The sequence below is a fragment of the Juglans microcarpa x Juglans regia genome, chromosome 8S (assembly GCF_004785595.1).
Source record: "Juglans microcarpa x Juglans regia isolate MS1-56 chromosome 8S, Jm3101_v1.0, whole genome shotgun sequence".
Classification (NCBI taxonomy): Eukaryota; Viridiplantae; Streptophyta; class Magnoliopsida; order Fagales; family Juglandaceae; genus Juglans; species Juglans microcarpa x Juglans regia.
In genome coordinates this window covers 17,161,415-17,182,195 of record NC_054609.1, presented here as the reverse complement: position 1 = coordinate 17,182,195, position 20,781 = coordinate 17,161,415, and the positions used below count along the sequence as shown (strand labels likewise).

General features: G+C 35.5%; 1 protein-coding gene across 1 annotated transcript; it reads left to right on the top strand.

The window, feature by feature from the left end:
• Nucleotides 1-5,456: 5,456 nt before the first annotated feature.
• On the top strand, nucleotides 5,457-6,444 carry LOC121244279 (CASP-like protein 4D1). The gene is made up of 3 exons (XM_041142292.1): nucleotides 5,457-5,683; nucleotides 5,920-6,055; nucleotides 6,232-6,444. The coding sequence occupies exons 1-3, from the start codon at nucleotides 5,526-5,528 to the stop codon at nucleotides 6,442-6,444; spliced, it is 507 nt and encodes a 168-aa protein (XP_040998226.1). The 5' UTR covers nucleotides 5,457-5,525.
• Nucleotides 6,445-20,781: the final 14,337 nt, after the last annotated feature.

Sequence of the window (20,781 nt, the reverse complement as noted above, 5' to 3'; positions counted from 1 at the left end):
TGTAATTTTTACATCTATCTGATGTAACTCTAGATTAAAATGAACTACTAATTCCATGATTATCTTGAATGAATCGTTCTTAGAAACTGAATAGAAGGTTTCATGGTAGTCAATGCCTTCTTTTTGAGTAAATCATTTAGCCACAAGTCTAGCTTTACATCGTTCAACATTACCAGCAGCATCCCTTTTGATTTTATAAATCCATTTGTAGTTAATGACTGCTGCTCCATTAGGTAAGTCAACAAGATCCCAGACTTGGTTTTTAGCCATGGATTCCATTTCATCTTTCATGGCACCATACCAAGATGTGGAATTAACTCCACTCATGGCCTATGAAATGAGCTTGGATCCTCCTTAGGTCCAACATCAAAGTCAGATTCTTGGAAGTAAACCATATAGTCATTAGAAATTGCTAGTCTTCTTACTCTTGAGGATTTCCTTAATACTACCTCTGCTGTAGTTTGTAAACTAGGGGTAGATTCTGCTTGAACCTGTTATTCATGAGTAGACTGTTCTGGAAATGATTGTTGCTCAGTGTAATCAATTTTATCTTCTCTTAGCATAATCATACTTCTTCCATATGAAGGAGTTTTAGTCTGCCCTTATGCTTCCTCAAATTGTAACTTACGAGGATAAGCACTCTCACTAGGTTTAGCATTCTTAAGGAATTTGACATTTTTGCTCTCAACAATTCTAGGACTATTCGGAGGACAATAAAACCTGAATCTTTTGGAGTTTACTAGATAGCCAATGAAAAAACCACTTATCGTTCTTGGGTCCAATTTATTTATGTGAGGATTATAAATCCTCACTTCAATAGGACAACCCCATACGTGTAAATGACTTAAACTTGGTTTTCGTCCAGTCCATAACTCAAAAGGTGTCTTAGAGACAGCCTTGGACGAAACTTTGTTCAAGATATACACAATGGTTTTCAAGGCTTCACTCCACAAGAATAATGACAGTTCAGAATTACTAATCATGCTTCTTACCATGTCCATAAGCATGCAATTCCTCATTTCAGCTACACCATTTTGTTGCGGTGTGCCAGACATTATGTATTGAGTAATAATGCCCTATTCTTTGAGAAATTTTGCAAATGGACCCATCATTTATCCTTTTTCTGTGTACCTACCATATTACTCCCCTCCATTATCAAATCTTATGATCTTGATTTTCTTTTCCTTTTGTTTCTCTACTTCAACTTTATAAGTTTTGAAAGCATCTAATGCCTCAGCCTTTTCATTTAGAAGGTAGAGATACATATACCTTGTATGGTCATCAATTGATGAGATATAATATCTATGACCATTTAGGCAGGGAGTAGTTAAGGTCCACAGATATAATTGTGTATGATTTCTAAACTAATTGAACTCCTTGTGGCACCTTTAGTGGTCTTGATAGTCTGCTTTCCCTTTGTGCAGTCTACACAAGTCTTAAAGTTAGTAAAATCAAGAGTTTGTAAGACTCCATCATTCACCAACCTTTTACCTTTTAATTCTCTCTATGGAGATATGTCCCAATCTCCTATGCCATAACATGGATGAGTTCTCATTTATGATGTTTTGCTTAATACCAACATCAATATGTAAGGATAAATAATTATTCTCAAAATTAGGATCTAACTCAAATTTAAATAAACCATCAACTTTTATTCCACCACCAATGTAAATATTATCCTTAAAAATGCTGAAAGTAGGATTAACAAATCTAAACTCAAATTCAATCTCAATTAACTTTGTAACTGAGACCAACTTTCTAGAAAAATTAAGAATAAAAAATACATTTTCAAGGTCTAAAACAAAACCATTTTTTAAAAATAATATAAAGATCCCAATAGCCTCCACTTGTGAACGCATCTTGTTTCCTGAATAAACATATTGTTCACTTGGTTTCAACTTCCTTGTTTTGAGAAATCCCTGCATGGTATTAACAATATTAATTGTAGAACCAGAATCAATCCACCATGTGTTTTGGGGAGCTTCCACAAAAAATAATTCCTGACACACTAAAGATAGGAGATTACCTTTCTTTTCGAGCCATCTCTTGTATTTTGATAATCCTTCTTCATATGCTCTTTCTTTTTGCAGAAGAAATAAGAATCCTTATTGCCATTTTCTTGAATGACACATTGTGCTTATGCAGTTAGGCATCCTTGCCTTTCTTGGTCTTCCATTAGTATGAGTGGCCATATGAACACTTTCAGGCTTCTCATTTTTCAATCTCTCCTCTTTTTGAACACACATGATCAATAATTCATTAACTGATCATTCATTCTTATGTGTGTTGTGAGAGATTTTGAAAGGAACATACTCAGAAGGGAGAGAATTCAGAATGAAATGTACCAAGAATGATTCAGAGATCTCCATCTTTAGGGACTTAAGTTGAGCCACCATGTCTCTCATCTGCATAACGTGCTCATGCACATCTAAAGGCTTACTTGATAGTTTCTTCATTAAGGTGCTAGCTAAAGCCTCGTCGGAACGAATGAATTGTTTCTCAATAGCCTTTAGGAATACTTTAGCCTTATCAATTTCAGGGATAGAACCCTTAATGCTCTTGTTGATATGAGATTTCATGAACAACAAACATAAGCGATTACATCGCTCCCACCGTTCATGTTTAGAAATCTGTGTTGGCGTACTTGATTCCTTGAGGGCGGGTGGCTCGTCCACACGGACCATATCAAACTCTAAGCACCCCAATTTCAAAAGAATATTTTCTTTCCGGTTAGAGAAATTGTCACCATTTAGCATCGGAATACGAATAACATCATCAAAAGGTGAAGTGAGAAATGTTAAAGCTACAATAACCAAGAAACACTTTAATGCTATGAATTTGATTTTATTTAAATCAACCAATAGTAAATTTTAACCAACTATAAATAGAGGTTGCATCACACATAAATTTACTAAATATCTAAATAATAAGACTAGAATAATTCAATGCTAATGATAAACTCTCCATACCTTTGGGCTTAGAAAAATCTACCACCAACACTAGACCATCTATCTTATTCTAATTAAACAATAAAATAATAATCTCTCTTTGGGGCCAGGTCACTAAAACAATGATTTAATCACAACACAGATGCCAATATATCTTTACGAAGTCGAAACTTTATATGATTATCATTATAAATTAGGATGCTTTGGCTACTCCCAAAATACTCCGATAATCAATCTTATATGATTATTTTTCAATAGATAAGGATGCTTTGGCTACTTCCAAAATATTTCAAATAATCACAACCTCTAGCTTCTTACCATAGGAAAAACAATATATTGATCCACCAAAATTAATAGAAAGAACAAACAATCCAAAAACAAGCCCAGCAATTAAATCTTAATTTTTTTGAAAAATTAATATTATTTAAAAATTAATATTTTATTCTTATAGGTCGGGCTGGTCAAAACCGTTTGGGTGGGATCAACCCGCGCCTACTTGAGCACATGCCCAAGCCCGAAAGGTTGGCCTAACATGGGTGCATTTTAATGGGTAAAAGTGTTACAAGACCAAAGGCCTAATAAGACCAAGAAACCAAAATAATAAGCAGGCCCATCCTTTTATACAACACAGACCTTATTGCAGATTCACATGTATCCTTTTTTTTTTTTTTAATAATCAGCACCTGTCAAGTAAAGAGGAAGGGCTGTAATCACGCACTATATGGGCGTGTGAATCTCACATGCCTTGGCTAGAGGTCATCCCTTACATCTGGCCGGGTCTGGAACTGGTTTGGGTCAGGTCCGCCGGTCTCAAAATGGGTTTTTGGACATAACTTGAGATTTGGAGCTCCAAATTCAGTGATTATTGAGGCGTTTTATTTGTAATAAAAATATATATCACAATTTAATGCTTATTTGAAGTGGGTATCAATAGCATGTGAAAGATTTTGAAAAAAATATTCGGCCTTAAAACCTTATGAACAAAACATCAAACTCTAGACTCTTAAACCATAAATCATGCAATAAAATCATGTAAGCATGGACTATATAGTCTCATAAGCATGTACTTATGAACATGTTTGAATACAAAATCAAGAATCACAAAGAATCCATGAAAATCGAACATGTAAGGATGCGGGTTATAGAATAAAAATCAAACCAAGATGTCTATGATTTTGTAGAGATCTAGAGACAAAAAAAAAAAAAAAAATCACAAGAAAGACCATAAAACTTCTCATATTAAACCAAATGTGATCTCACAAAGAAAACATAATGATATTGGATTTTCATGCTCAAACAAAAAAAATACAAATGTCTCAAAAATCTGAATCAATTGGCATAAACTTGGCTCTGATACCACATAAAAGAATAAAATATTGGATATGGAATAGCTAGCAGCGAAAATAAAATAGCACGTATCTCTTGCCATGGTAATTCAAAATTAAACAAGAGCCTAAAAGAAATCTCACTTTAAGAAAAATATGTTAAATGTGAGTACGTAGGAAGATAATCTTTTGGCCTATGCTTTTTTTATTTTTTACTGTCGTACCGATAGTATACACATGCCCTTTATTTATAGGCTAGGCTAGGTACCCTCTAATAGAGTTAGACTTGAACTATTCCTCCAATCAAGGAAGATTAATTATCCATTATTAGTTGTTCATTAGAAATAAAACTCTTAACATCCAAATTTAATTGAATTAAAATTCTTAACAAACAGTGGCATATGGGTCACTCTAAATAGAATTCTAATAACCGGAAGTAGTTTGTTTTCTGCAAGGTCCAACAAAGGCAAATCGAGTAGAGAAAATGTAACAAATGTAAGATAATTGATACGTCCATAATCAATAATTTCTTAATAGAAATTATAGTCGTAGAGTGTGTAAGGTCGTGCACTCATTAAAAAAATGAGTAAATATGCAACTCACGTAAAAGAAATTAATTTTTTAATACTAAAATCTACTCTTTTTCAAAAGGAATGTGCGACGTTTGCACAATTTATAATTGTATTTGGTATTACTATTTGGGAAGGGAATTGGTAGACCTAGGTGTGATCCAAAGAAAGCTGATCTAAAAATTTGGCTCTCGCGAATTTGTTTCCCCCCGCGGGCAACAGATTGATCGCCGGCCCCTTGTGTTGGATGCTTGTTAAGCATGCACGTACAAGAGGGTATGGAGAAACCTAGGGACTTGATTTTAGAGTTGTTGCGAATGCTGCACTGTTGATAATCTGTCAATCAATTGCTATATAAATATATATATGTATTTGTCGTATACTACTTGGGTCCAATAAACATAGTGGATTCATCTATTTCGAGACTAATTTGCTCGATCGATTAAAGTGAAGGTACATAAATAAAAGAGTTGGTTTCATCGCTTGCCTGTTTTATCTGCAGGGAATTATGTGGCAAAATCAATTTATATAAATTGTGATCACCACCACAAAAAGACAAAACAAGATAAGAAAAATGAACCTAATATTGAAGAGGGGAGAGAGAGAGAGAGAGGGCCAAGTACTCTTGTTTGTCTATAAAAAGGTAGGGTTCTTTCGTGACATAGGAGGCCGCAAGGAATTGCATGATGGCCGATAGAACGAAAGTTATAGCAATCTCGTCCCTAATATTGAGGATCCTTACTCTAGCGTCCATAATCGCTTCTATTGTGCTTCTAGTTACTGACAAAGCCATCCTTGAAGGTGTTCAATTCGGAAGCTTCAAAGATCTCATCACATACAGGTGATGATCATGTCAATTATTTTGCACTGCATGCATCATGTACTACGTACATACTCCTTCATAATCAACATATATATTATCCAAACTACTTCAATTGATATCCAATGACTTTTAGCCTTCGAATGCGTACTTGCATGGATCGATTAGCTGTGCATGCATGCAGCATGGATACCAATTAATTGGTTGCATGCATGATCTCTTCCTTCTGCTTTAAACCTTCCTACATATATTCTCAGGTATGTGCTTTCCATTGCGTCGATTAGTGGAGCCTACACGGTGTTGCAGTTGCCTTTTGCTGTGTACTATACATCTACAGGAAAGAGGTTAATCCACAATGGATATTTGCCAGAATTTGATTTCTTCGGAGATAAGGTTACTTTTTGATCATTTTCGAGTGAATTATTATTGTTGGTGCTCTTTAATTTCTTGTCGTAACATTATTCAGCACTCGATGATCCGGTACTCATATATAACAATCGTATATGCATCATGAATTCCAGGCCATGAGTAGTTAATATTAATTTGATTATTGATCAACGTACGTACAGATGATCAGCTTGCTTCTGGCTACGGCTGTGGGTGCTGGTTTTGCAGTCTCTATAGAGATAAAGAGGATTCCGGGCAATGCATTTAAGAACTTCTATACTAGAGGGAACGTTGCAACCGGTGTTCTGCTGATAGGCACTGTTTGCATGGTTCTTGTTTCTGTGCTTTCATCTATCAATTATCGGACCCATAGTAAATCAGGGATCTTTGGATAACCCTAGCTAGATAGCTAGGGCTCTTAATCATCGACCATCAGTACTCTTGAAGCAATATTAATGCATGCGTGATACCAATATTCCAAATTATAACTAAGCGACAGTACTACTGCATGGATCGAGCTATATAGATAGCTAAGGCTGGCCTTAAAATTCTTTATGTAATATGTATATCTTTTGTGCATTTCTTATCGATGTTAACGAAGGTATAGAAAATTAACCATCATTTGTAACAAAAAAAAAAAAGTTAAAAGAATTTTATTACAGTTATTATTTACTTTTGATCTATTCATCCCTTTATTAATTTGGAGCTAGAGTAATACTAGTGTTATATTTATTTACAATTTTACGTACAATACTCATTTTATTAATTTTTAATTTTTATAATTTTCAGCATATCAATAGCTGACAGGTTGAGAAGTAAGATTTTTGTAAATTTTCCTTAAATACAATCAGCATTTTTCTTTGGGGCTAATGGAAAGCTGATCATCTAATAATTTGGCTTTTGAATTAACTTGTTAGTTTCATTTTAATTATCATTAAATTGTAACGTTATAACTAATTAACGTATCATATATATCAAGTCATGTTACTTTGTGAATTTATTTTTATTCAATTTTTTTGTGGTTAAAATATTTCATCTCGGATACTTAGCAGACATATAAGAACATGGGCACTTGATTTTTATATCAAGTCATGTTACTTTGTGAATTTATTTTTATTCAATCTTTTTGTGGCTAAAATATTTCATCTCGGATACTTAGCAGGCATATAAGAACATGGGCCCTTGATGATTTTTATAGTTGGGAATGCATATATATATATATATATTAAATATATATACTTCAAGACTTGCTCGAGTAGTAAGGAATAATTCTTAAAAATGAACTACTTTTTTTTTTTTTATAACAATCAACATCTTCATTGAGATAAACACAATTACAGACATTTATCAAACCATAAGGCTTGAGAAAGAAAGTCTGGAATACAATCCCACCACATTTCAATATCATCAACTCTCCAAGCATTTCGAGCAAGCTCATGAGCTGCTCTATTACCCTCTCTATACACATGATTAAAAATAACACTCTCAAAACAACTACATAGAGTTTTAACTTCAGCAAACAGATTACCAAGCATTGAATTCCTCATATCATCTGTCTACAACGATTGGACCAGCAACAAGCAGTCAGATTCTACTTCAATTTGTATAATACCCATGGTGGAACTCAGCTGCAAACCTCGGAAGACCGCCAACAGTTCGATAACTTCTGGTTCTGCCACCTCAGATTCATGTTTAGAAGCTGCCATCACCACTTTCCCTGATGCATCCCGTAAAATAACACCTATGCCCACCTTTTGTAAATTGGAAACATTGCACCATAAGTATTTATTTTAAAACTCCTTGAGGAGGAGGCTTCCAGCTAAACTGATTCTGCAACTGCCTCCTGGAACTGACAGCAACCTCTTTAAAACTATGCAATAAACTTAAAGAATGTTTAGTAACATGGTGTGGGCTCAATCTAATATTTCCAAACTCCAGCTTATTTCTCCGATACCAGAACCCCCAAGCTAAACAGAAAAATTTCGACAAACTAGTAGAATCTGCTCCCTCCACAAACTGTTGCACCAGATCAGTCACATTATGAGGCATAAGAGTTATCAAAGAAGGAAAAAACTGCAACCATGAGTCCCGAAGCTGAATACAGCTGAAAATTGCAGGTACCAAGTCCTCAACTGGATACTGACAGAAACTACAAGTAGCTTCTGTAATAACCTTTTTTTGAACCAACTTATCTTTCGAAGGTAAGCTGTCTTTACACATTTGTCATGCAAAGACTTTGATCTTGTTTGGAGCTTTCATCCTCCACAAAGCTTTCCATAATCTCTGCTGTAACCCCCACGTAGATGACTCTGCGCTGTTGGAACCCATTTGTGCCATAATAAACTTGTAACAACTCTTCACTGAAAATTGTCTACTCCGTTCCTGACCCTAAACCAATTTATCAGTTGTGCCTTTAGGGAAAATCAAAACTTTGTTTATATCTGTCATCACCATTGGATTGAAGAGCGTTCTAATTTTTGGAAAAATCCCATCCCCTTGTTTCCTCATCAATAATATTAGCCACAACCGACTCTCTATCTTGCACCTGGGACCCAAATTCTTGAGCCAGAGTCGTATGCCCTGGAAGCCATTGATCTGTCCATAATCGAGCAGTCTATCCATCTCCAATCCGCCATCTACACCCCTCCCACAACCATTTCTTTGCTTCCCAAATACCTCGCCAAGTATAAGATGGGCAAGTACCCAAGCTAGACTCCAAAAAATTTGTCTTAAAAAAATATCTAGCCTTAAGAAGCTTATATAACACAGACCCTTTATTATGAATTAACCTCCAACCTTGTTTTGCAAGAAGAGCAAGGTTAAAAATTCCGAGCTTCTTAAATCCCATACCTCCTCTAAACTTCCCTTCACACATATTGTTCCAGCTGATCCAATGAATCATTCTTTCCTCTTTTTTTTGTCCCCACCAAAAACTAGCCATTAAACCTTCCAACTCTGCACAGAAACTTGTAGGTAAGAGGAAACAACTCATAGAATAGGTTGGTATTGATAAGGCAACAACTTTTAGTAAAATCTCTTTACCCCCTTGAGACAACAGTTTTTCCTTTCAACTTTGCAATTTCTGCCAAACCCGCTGCTTAATAGATTGAAAGGCCCTTGTTTTTGATCTACCCACAATTGGAGACAAACCAAGATATTTCTCATACTGCTGTAATTCACCATTGCCCCATAGCAACCGAATCTCTTCCTTTTTCTCTCTATCCACATTACTAGAAAAAACCATGGATGTTTTTTCTTTGTTAATTTTCTGCCCCGACACACTCTCATAAACTGATAGGACAGCTTGAACTCTCAGATTCTCCTCTCCTTCAGCCTTACAAAAGATAACACTATCATCGGCAAAGAGCAAATGATTAATATGGGGAGCACCCCTACAAATTTTAATCCTTGAAATGTCCCTCCTTATACCTGTTGCATTCAACAATGAAGTAAGCCCTTCAGTGCAAAGGAGGAAAAGATAAGGAAACAAAGGATCCCTTTGTCTCAACCCCCTACTAGGGAGAATTGGTCCCTTCGGCTCCCAATTAACCAAAACAGAGAAAGTGACCGTTTGAACACAAAGCATCACCAAAGAAACAAATTCCATTTGAAACCCCATCACTTCCATCACCTTCTTAATAAAACTTAACTCAACTGTATCGTAAGCCTTACTCATATCCAGCTTCAACGACATAAACCCTTGTTTCCCCTTTTTTTTTGTGCTTTAAAAAATGAACTATCTCATAAGCAATAAGCACATTATCGGTAATTAAAAGACCGGGCACAAAAGCACTTTGACTTTCTCCAATAATACTAGGCAAAACAGATTTCAATCTATTGGATATAGCTTTTGAGATCAGTTTATAGACCACATTACAAAGACTAATGGGCCTATAATCAGAAACCACAACAGGATTTTTTTTCTTTGGGATGAGAGTGATAAAAGTATGATTAAGGGATCGAGGAAAAACACCTGAATTCAATGCTTATAAAACAGCTGCAAGGACAGAATCACCCACCACATGCCAATATTTTTGGAAAAAAGCCGGGGACATTCCATCTGACTCAGCCCCTCGTTCATAGCTGGAGTAACTCTATCAGCAAAAGATGCGAGAAAAGTAGAGTCTCCACTTGGATTTGAACTTGTGAAAAGATTCTCAAAATTTTGTAAGAGAACCCTATCCCTCTGCTCACCATACTGCCAAACTCCGTCCCCATCCTGAATTTTTGCCAAACTATTTTTCCTTCTCCTCTGAGATGCCTTCATATGAAAATAGCTGAAATTTTCATCACCATCTTTTAACCACAACGCCTTAGACCTTTGTCGTCACATCACCTCATCCCTTTCCATCCATTTCTGCACCTCGTCTCTAGCCCTCTCATGGTCCTCTTTTTGTTTACCTACTGGATTCGAAGCATGCAAAATTCCATGTTTTGTCTTGCCAAACGTAACTGCTTCTGAACATTCCCAAAGCAATTTTTATTCCAGCTTTGCAATTGACTACCACACTTCTTTAACTTGTCCATAAGATCGACCATACAACTCCCTTCACTCCTTCCCCTCCATGTGGACCTGATAATATCATCACAAGCCTGCTCTCCTAGCCACATCTCTTCAAATCTGAACTGTCTTCTCCCCCTTATAACACCCCCTTCCCCTTCAGTATTGACCCAAATAGGAGAATGATCAGAATAAGCTTCCACTCCATGTGAAACCGAAGCATTGGAAAACTTATTCCCCCAAAAGACATTCGCCAAAGCCCTATCCAATCTCTCACTAACACAATGAGACCCACCCCTCTTATTACTCCATGTAAATTTGGACCCTCTGAACCCCATATCCCTTAATTCACAATCATTCACCACATTCTGAAAAGCAGAAATTTGCCTATTTGGCCATGGCCGCCCTCCCCATTTTTCATGATGATGCAGGAGTTCATTAAAATCACCCATTACTAACCAAGCTTCACCATTTCGCCTACTAATAGTTCGTAACAAGTCCCAAGTTTTATAACGTTGAGCAACTTCAGGAAAGCCATAAATTCCAGTGAAAAACCAAGACCCGATACCAGAATCATCTTCAATCAGTGCATCAATGTGACATTGGGAATAATTAATAATAGACAATTTAACATCCCGACCCCATAACAAAGCAAGCCCTCCCTTCCGACCTCGACAATCCACCACCAAGCAATTTGCAAACCCTAATTTAAACTTACATACCTCGAATTCATGAGCCTTCAGACGAGTTTCCTGTAAGAACAGGACTTCAGGAGCTTCACTCTGCACCAGATTGTAGAGGGTTCGAATGCCTCGTGGGTTCCCAAGCCCACAGACATTCCAGCTTAATAGCTTCATTGAGTGCGGCGGTGCTGATCAACAGCCACCGCCAAACTAGTTTTTGCCCTCTGAGTTGCCGCCATTGCATCTCCATCTGCTGTAATCGCCCGCTTAACATGCCTGCCATCTCCGTCATCCTCTTTGGTTAAGACCTTTCTTTTAATAGAAAGAGAAGGCCGTTGAGATTCAGTAAAGGTATTAATATCACTCGAAGACTGGGGAGGGGTAGAAAGAAACGACAATCATTTCCATTTTCTACTAGTGAACCCATCCGGTCATTCCTTAGTCCCAGCACCCTTCTCAACCTTATTACCAACCTGAGCTGGCCCATCCACAAGAAGCCCAACCTCATCTGCGGCCTTAGGAAGTCCAATATTCGAAAACTGTATTCCCGCTTAATTCACCTCTCCCCCAATTATAGGAATCTCCTCCGCAACGGTCCCTGATATCTTACTACCTACAGCAACTTTCCTAGATTGCACGAATCGTTCCATAGGCGTCACCAAAACACGTTCCGTGGAAGTTGGTGCATTAATAAAATAAAATCAGAAATACCGTCCTACTAGATCTTCATTAAAAACTAATAAATTCCAGTCTGAAGCGTCGTTGTTGGCCCATGTTAAAAAGTTCAAAGATTTGAAGCTGTGAGTTCGATTGGTTTCATCCCTGTTTTATGATGAATATTATCTGCGCGCAGGGATCAACGACGTTACAAAAGACAAAACAATTGGGTCTGTACATAATTAAGAACATGAAACTATCTAATACATTAATTTGTCTGTACATGCCACCTTTGAAGTTGCCGTTCTCTTCAACACGAGGCTATATATGCAAAATATATAGGACATATGGGCCTTTAAATAAATGACGAGCGTTACTGTCACGCAGATTTTATAAAAATTTGATTTTATGTAATATGTTAGATTTATTTAATAAAAATTATTTTATAATTTAACTTACCATATTAAATTATATAACTTTACGAAATCTCTATAAGACTAAAGCATTTCTTTAGATATATATACAATGTTGATGGATGCTCGACAAAGCCGAGAGTTAGAGAAAACTCTCATTCGTCTATAAGAGGCTTCTTTAGTGACAGAATGATTTGTAGGATGGCGTGGGGGCGTGTGGAATGCATGAAGCCCATGATATATATTAGGCTTGTACAGTACATTAATGGGCATATATAATATTATAGGCCTGCTATTAAGAGTTATGCAACTTCACAGTACGAGACAATAATTGCTTTGGACTCATATTATAAGCCCAGATGTGATAAAATATAAACTGATCTGGCCTGAGTAGCTAGATAGAGAAGTGACCTGCTAGCACTTAGGTGTTGTTTAGATAGTGAATTAATATGAAAGTTAAAAATTAAATAAAATATTATTAAAATATTATTTTTTAATATTATTATTATTTTGAGATGAGATGAATTGTTTATTATATTTTATGTGAGGATTTGAGAAAATTGTAATGATTTGTTGAAATGAGATGAAACACTTTTTATATCCAAATCGGGCCTCATGGAACTTCACTGCAGCGCATTAATAGAAGGCTGGAATTTCCCCGTTAAATTGGGCTCCATTAACTGCATGGATATCTTTGTTTGGGAAAAAGTTATTATAGTTAATAACTCAAATTGATAGTTCATTGGTTCAACTGTGGTTCTTTTCCATCTTGAAAGTTTTTAGAGATTTGGGATGACATAACTATTTTTAGTCGATCTTTATCTTTTTCATTGCATCACAATTATAGGGAAGGTAATTTCTATATTCTCTTTTGCCTAGTTTAGTATAGGGTGAGTTAAAATTAGATTTAGTTGGTATGCAAAGTTTAGACATAGATTGTAGTTTTACTTGTGTTTTACATTGTATAGTTGTTAACATTATGGGTGCTACCTGCACCATTTGCCTGGTGGTCCCCTACATGGGCCATGGGGGGAGAGTTGGGCCTAGCCTGACCCCCCTTGAACGGGTGCCCCCATCGGGAAGCCAAGGGGTGGATTGGCCCCCACGACTGTCCGCCCACCCCATCCAAAACCAATTGAAAAACAAAAACAAAATCCAAAACCAAACTAGAGAGAGAGAGAGAGAGAGAGAGAGAGACCATGGAGGGGGAGGGGGGTTTTAAACAAAACCTAATGTGAAACAACGACGTTTTGGAGAGTTCTCTCCCAAATGACGTCATTTTATTTATAAAAAATAAAACCTAAAATAAAACAATATCGTTTTATTAAATAAACTTATTTATATATATTTTATTATATATAGGGTCGAGCGGGTTGGATAAATCCCGGCCTTATCCCCCGACAACCCCTGGCACATCCCCACCTGCGGACGGGGGCCGGATGGGGTGGATGGGGCCCCGCCACCCACTCCTAGTTAATATAGTTTACATTCTAATGTTGTATAGATAGTTAATATATATAGTTTTAGACATATTTTAGGACTTGGTTTGGGATTTTGTAACTTCTAAGTTCTTTTTTGTCCATGGTAATCTTGCGCCGAAAGTGAAGAATATAAATAAAATCGGGGAATTGATGTACCGTCCCTTTTCCTAAATTAAAAAAAAAAAAAAAAAAAAAAAAAATTCAAATTGATAGTAGATGAAGTCCTGAATCTCTTTTTGCTTACATGTAATTAGGCAAAAGACTATGGAACAGAAAAGTTGGGCACGAAACTTCCTTCTCTTTTTTTAGAATGTTGTCCATGCACTAGGTAGTTTGGAAGGCGTGTTTCAGTTAGCAAAATAAGAACAATGTTACTGTTTCCCATGCTTCTTGTCTATGCCGTGTTACACACTTTTACATAATTACGAGAGAGGGGAAAAAACAAGTTATATATATGGTAGTTTTTTGTTTTCAGCTGCAAGTACAAAAGGAGGAGATCTAGAAAACGTCTCAAAAGTACTTGGCTAAGTTTGTTAATTAGTATAAAGTATATTCCTGTGAATTAAACAGTCTCTGGAGAATTAATCAGCTTGTCTCTCCATCAAAACTGAATCGAGTTCATGATGAGTCGTCCCGCAATATCTACGGAATTAGCTAGGAAACCATATTTTCCTTGTTTAATTCTTTGCATGCCCTTTAACAAGAAGTCATGTACTGTGAGATAATATCCTGATCTAGATCAAAATTAAGGAGAAGGAGAAACAGCACTGAAGTTTCTGCCCCCATTAATGGTGTTTCTGATGCATATACATGTATGCATGCATGTATACATGATATACACACAAATATGATGATCATTATATATATATATATATATATATATATATATATATATATATAGTTAACTGATGAAAGTTAATATTGCTCAAAGTACGGCCGGCAGTTAAAAGAGGGCCTCACGATTTTGGTGTTGGAAGTGCTAGATTTAGTGTTGGTGTTGTAATATTATCGATCCCTGGTACCTTTAACAGCTTCTGATTTCCCCGCATCAAATAAAGTTGTTTAGGACCAGTACTATACGCATGCAAAACCCCCACTTCATGAATATTATCACTAGCTAGCTATATGATCTGTGACAATGCAGAACATGACACTAATTAAAATTTAAGACCCACTGGCAATTAAGTGATCATCTTTATGATGATCACACAGATCATGCATATAAATCCTATGCACCAGTCAATTTTCATGGATATGTCCATTGCTCAAAGCCAGATATGAAGTTGACACTACCCGTACTGTCAGCTAGCTGCAATCTTAGTTTTGAAATTGATTAGATCGATGATCAGGAGGCCAAGGCTGCAATGTTTTTAGTACTAGTACTGTTTCCGAGCGAGCAGCTAGCTAGTTAAGGCTGCAAATGTTTAATTCATGGATGTTTTATCTTTTTAAAAAGATGCATGCAGCAGGGCTTTTTTCATCTTTTGAATTTGATGCTTTGACTTTCGGACCCTTGCACAGAGGCCAGCAAAATTCTCTTTTTGGATTTTAAAGATAAGTCTCCCCCACTCACATGGTTTGTTTCTTGAGTTATCACTATTCTCTACTTGTAAGATCAGAAAATTATGAGGGTTGTAGATAAAAAGAAAGCCGGGCCCCAACATCCCAGGCCAATTGATGATCAGGGTTTGTTGGGAGTAACTTTTTCTCATTAATAATTAATACATTTTCTGAATACAGGAAAGAAAAGAAAAGAAATATATAAATCAGAAACAGATCCAAGGTCTTTAGATCCTTCCCCGCAAAGCATACGTCAATTCATGGAAGCCTTTTTTTTTTTTTTTCTTTTTTTGTAAAAACACCTTTGTTATCTTTATTCTTTCTAGTGTGAGTGACATGTTACCACTTATAGGCTTCTTTTTGGACTCTTTTTGTTTTTTACTTTCTTAAAAACACTCCACCACCATAGAAAGCATGGAAGTTTTACGCCACTGACACTGGGAAGAGACACACGTGTCAAAGAGATCATGGATGTGCAAGCTCATGGGTACGTATATACTGCACCGATCGATCTCTCACCCTTTATTTTTTTTCTGAGAAATTCATGCACTTGGTGGTGAAAGTATCCTCATACTTTTTAGGTGTTTGTCTTTCATGTGAGATGATCCACTACCTTGTGTTGAAGGTGATGGAAGAGAGGCACATGATGGAGAACTAAAAGGTCATCTCTCCCGTAAAAGGGTACCCAAAAAGATAAAGAGTAAAGGGATGAAAAGAAGATCAGAGAAAGAAAGGAAATAAAGGAGAACAACAACCCACGCTGCCCCTGTCCTACTACTTGGATAATTGTACTCTTAACCTACGTTCATTTTTTAGCGTTTCTCATTGCAGAAGAATAGTGGCCGGGGAAATCATGTGGGTGAGAGAGGAAAAGAAAGGGATTGATTTTGTATGCATGGGGCTTTGGGAAATGAAGTGTTTTTTAAGAAACCAAAGCCATATTCTTCTGCTAGGAAATGTCTCACTAATTGATCTGGCCTGTCAGGATATGACAAACCTATCTATAGAATTCACTAGAATATATATTGATTGGATATCTCTGTCTCTTTCTTGTTTGGCTTATCTCCATCGTTAAGGGTGAATTTACTCATAAGCTTATATTTGAAACCCTTTTTGTGTGAGTTTTTGTGTATATATATGTCTGTTTGCCCTTGCACTTGCCTGCCTGGCCCATGCCCTCGTGAATTCTTGCGTCTTAGGGGACATATTAAAATCAAAATGGCCTACTTGTGCACAACTAGCATGTAGTATGCAGGGGTGCTACTCATGCATGCCTACTTATTGCAGAAAGAAACATTAATGTACTGAAATTGAGAGGAATGTACGTCTTATCATGTTAATATATTACAATGAAATTATAATTAACGTCGTATGAAAAATTACAAGTACATTAATTAGTTTGTGCTAAATTATATATGGAATATATATTGATTCATTTTAAAGAAACCATGCACAAGGCTCCATTAATAAACTCGATCTAGCTAGCTACCAAAATGAGGACTTTTTCGCATTGCGCTCAAGATCAGCACAATGTTTTTGTCATCTACATTGCCAAGCGGTCAAACTTCAATAATTATTTCTGTTCTTGTGGACCAATAAATTCCCAGAACTACAGTTATGATCATGTCATTAATCATGGAGCAAATAAATAAGAAGATAGGCTTGGAGGCCAGTTTCCTCCCAATACCAGACCAGATAAACAAAATAAAAGAGAGAATATTTATGTAAAAGATGCCTAAATCTGGAGCTAGCTAGCAAGCTAATGTATTCTCTTTCTCTCGATCTCTCAAACAGCTTTGGTATCACGTTCTGTAAAAAGCCATGCATACGATATATCCAATTGAGAAATAGTGTTATTCTAGTTACAAAGTGATTACATAAAAATAATCTTACAAACTGACTTGACTTGATATGTTTTGTTAAATTGTAAAGTTATTTTTATTATAAAACAGATCCGACGGATCACATGAAACCACATCAATTTATAAAATTATTTTTATGTAATTTATTTGTAATTGTAATACTTCTCTTATAAGCTAATTTATGAGTGTTTGTAAGTACGTACTCTAGGTTGCAAGACTTTCCTGTCATCATATGGCTCGGATATAAGTTTTGAACCACTACAAAATTAGTAAATATGCCGTGAATGAAGTGGGGTACGTACGTATCCCATCCTAGCTAGCAGCTAATTATTTAGCATATAATTAATTGTGATATATTCTTTTTCTCCTTTTGTGATAAAATAATTTGGAGTACTATGCTTTGTTATTTTTTTTTCTAAATACTACTTGTCACTTTAATTTCGGCTAACGCCTGATAATAACTCCAAACCTTCAAAATAGAAGTCTGGAATTTAAAACCCCCCTCCTCCAATTAAAAAAAATAAAAAACTCAGGCTAACTTCAAAGAAAGTTATAAGGTAATTGATCACCATTTGGAAAAGAAAAAGAAAAGATAATCGAGTTAATTAATTAACTATATATAGCTAGTTTCCAGATCTTAGGAAAAAGACATGAAAGTTCCTCGAATCTTCGACGTTGAGTGCAATGCAAGGAATATATATATTAATTCTACCGGTAATAAGATCAGATATGGGTTTATTATTTTAATTCTCCTGCATGCATGACAAAATATTCTCAAAAAATTGAAATAAAAAAGACCTTAAACTTCTTGAATTAATGCTTGTCTCTAGTGTGTTCAAATCCAATATTTAAAGAGACTAGAGAGGAGGGGTGGAAATATAATCGCATCAATAACATATATTAGTTCATGCATGAAATGCAAGAAATTAATGCAAGAAATCCATTAATTCTACCTTAATTAATGTTGTAGTAGTACTTTAGTACTTGAGTCTTGAACAAAACAAAAAAAGAAGGAAAAGCGCCTGGCGAAAGGAAAGCCGTCCGAGTAGTCCTGCTAGCTTTATCGTTGTTTTCTGATCAGTTTCTTGGCTTTTGGGAAGACTTGAAATAATTAAGCCTTAGTACTACTCGTGCTTTCCATGTGGTTGTATTGTGCAGCAAGTAATATATACCGGCTAGCATCAAACTTTGGATTTTACCATCATGATCATGTGCATATAGAGACAATTTATAACCCTAGATCTATACACGAAGAATCTTATAAAAATAAATTTAATTATAAATTAATGTTATTTGATGTGCTACATTAGATTTATTTTATAATAAAAAATATCTTATAATCTCAAACAACGTATATCAGTTTGTAATTACTTAACTTTTATAAAATTTCTCAAGGGGTGTAAATTTAAACCGATAAACCTGAAAACCAGTTCGGACCTGACCGAACCGGACCGGTTGGTTCGGTTTTAAACCGGTCCGGTCCGGAACCGGTTCCTATATTATGAAAACTGGCCGGATCCTATCCGGTTTCGGTTCCGTAGTTTTTGGAACCAAACCGGACCGGTTGGAAAAAATATATATATAAAAATTAATTTTATATATTATACAAAATATTTATATATATATAAGTTTTATATATAATATATAATTATATATTAAATTTTTATATATAATATATGTAATTATATATCATATTTGAAATAATTTCAAATTATAATTTATAAACTATAACATAAAATATTAATCTTAAATATGAGCATTTGTAATTTATTTGATCATATGTTATTAATATAATTATATATAAGATATGTTATTATAATTTATAAAATAAAAGTTTAATCTTAAAGATGAAAATTTAATTGATCATATGATTTAAACATAATATATATATTAAATTATTAATAACATTATATCATAAGAAGTAACATTTTATTATATGTTTTTTACATTTTAAAAAAACCAGAAAATCGAGCCGGACCGGAAACTGGAGATACCGGTTTAGGAGGGTAACCGGGACGTAATCGGTTTTGAAAAATACAAAACCGGTATATACCGGTTCTGTTCTAGATTTTTTCCAAAACCGGACCGGACCAGACCAGTTACACTCCTAGATTTCTTTTGTAGATCGAATATTTCTCATATACATACATACATACATATATATATATATATATATATATAATACGGTGAGAATTAGGATCTAGAGAGAACAACAACATGCCATGCCCAACATCTCACACCTCCTTTCAGAGTAGCTGTCACATGGTGTGCGATAGAATAACAATAATGAAGAAGATCGTGTTTGTCCTGTGTGCAGAAGTTGTTCAAAGGCATATATATCGATGTGTTGAAGATTATTGACAAGAATCAGAGCTAGCACTTATATATTCTTCCATGTATTGATACAAGTAAGATAAGAACAAGAGAAGGGAACGGGGAGAGAGAGAGAGAGAGAGAGGATTTTGTCAACATGACAACATGAGAAGACATATGGCTTCAATCAGGGCATGCATACTTCCAACTGAAAACAATGATATTATACACGTACCTGAATTAATAATGTTGTGACCATAGAGGGCCCTTTAATTTGAGACAAGACAATCCAAGCACATTATGTTCTAGCTGTGTTCTGATCTTTTCAGTTCTCCTACTATTGAGACCCGGCTCCCTTCTCGCTCACCCTTGCACTCTGCTGATCTATATACACGCAAATAAATACCAGTTAAACTATAAATCAACTGATATTAATTAAATATTTCTGACTTGAGATAGGAGAGATGTATTCATGTATTTATATAGCTGCTCCCAATTGTCATAGATATAACAAATACATGCGAAATAATACAGAATATTTAGTTATTTTGATCAAGATTTATCACCATCTTAATCATGCATCGGTCATGATCATTAGTTATCGATGAGTTTGAGCTAGCTGATATCGATCGTTTTAAGATGTGTCAACGTCATCATAACCCACCGATCCATATCTTATTTTTTCATGCATTTTCTATGTAATATTTTTTTCCCATTTTGTTAGCTAGGGGGACCCAAATAAAAAGAAGAAGAAGATAAATCAATGCAATGAACCGCGGGCTGCATGTGTATGTGTGTCTTTATGTATATGTATAGGAAAGCTAGCTACGTAACCCATACGCAGATCTGATGAAGTGGGTCTGCCTCTCCTTTTGAGAGAAATTACCCAAAAGCTTGAAAAAGTATGCCAATTTGTTACCAAGTATATATGACAACGCAAGCCATCCGCTAACCCTTGTTTTGTTATGAAAATGAAAGCTATACGATCGCGAGTTCAGCAAGTTCTGCTTCAACGTTTCTATTGGCAGCAAAGATATTATTTCCAAACATAAAGTTAAAGGACAAAAGAAAACGAATAAAAAAGAGGAAAAGAATCATCGAGATTCAAGCAAACTAAATCATGCAATAATTAAGCTGCTGGGTAGCATGCATGCATCCATGTACGTAGTACTGGTTAATTGATCTAATAATCTCTGTGATCATCATTTTCTTTGCAGATGATCAATACACACAAGCGTTTGTAGTTTTTCCTTTGGTTTTGC

What these genes read in the sequence shown, in the direction of transcription:
- LOC121244279 (XM_041142292.1), top strand. Translation starts at nt 5,526, where the DNA reads ATGATGGCCGATAGAACGAAAGTTATAGCAATCTCGTCCCTAATATTG. An exon ending in AAAGATCTCATCACATACAG is followed by an intron (nt 5,684 to 5,919) that starts GTGATGATCATG and finishes ATATATTCTCAG; the next exon opens with GTATGTGCTTTCCATTGCGT. An exon ending in TTGATTTCTTCGGAGATAAG is followed by an intron (nt 6,056 to 6,231) that starts GTTACTTTTTGA and finishes ACGTACGTACAG; the next exon opens with ATGATCAGCTTGCTTCTGGC.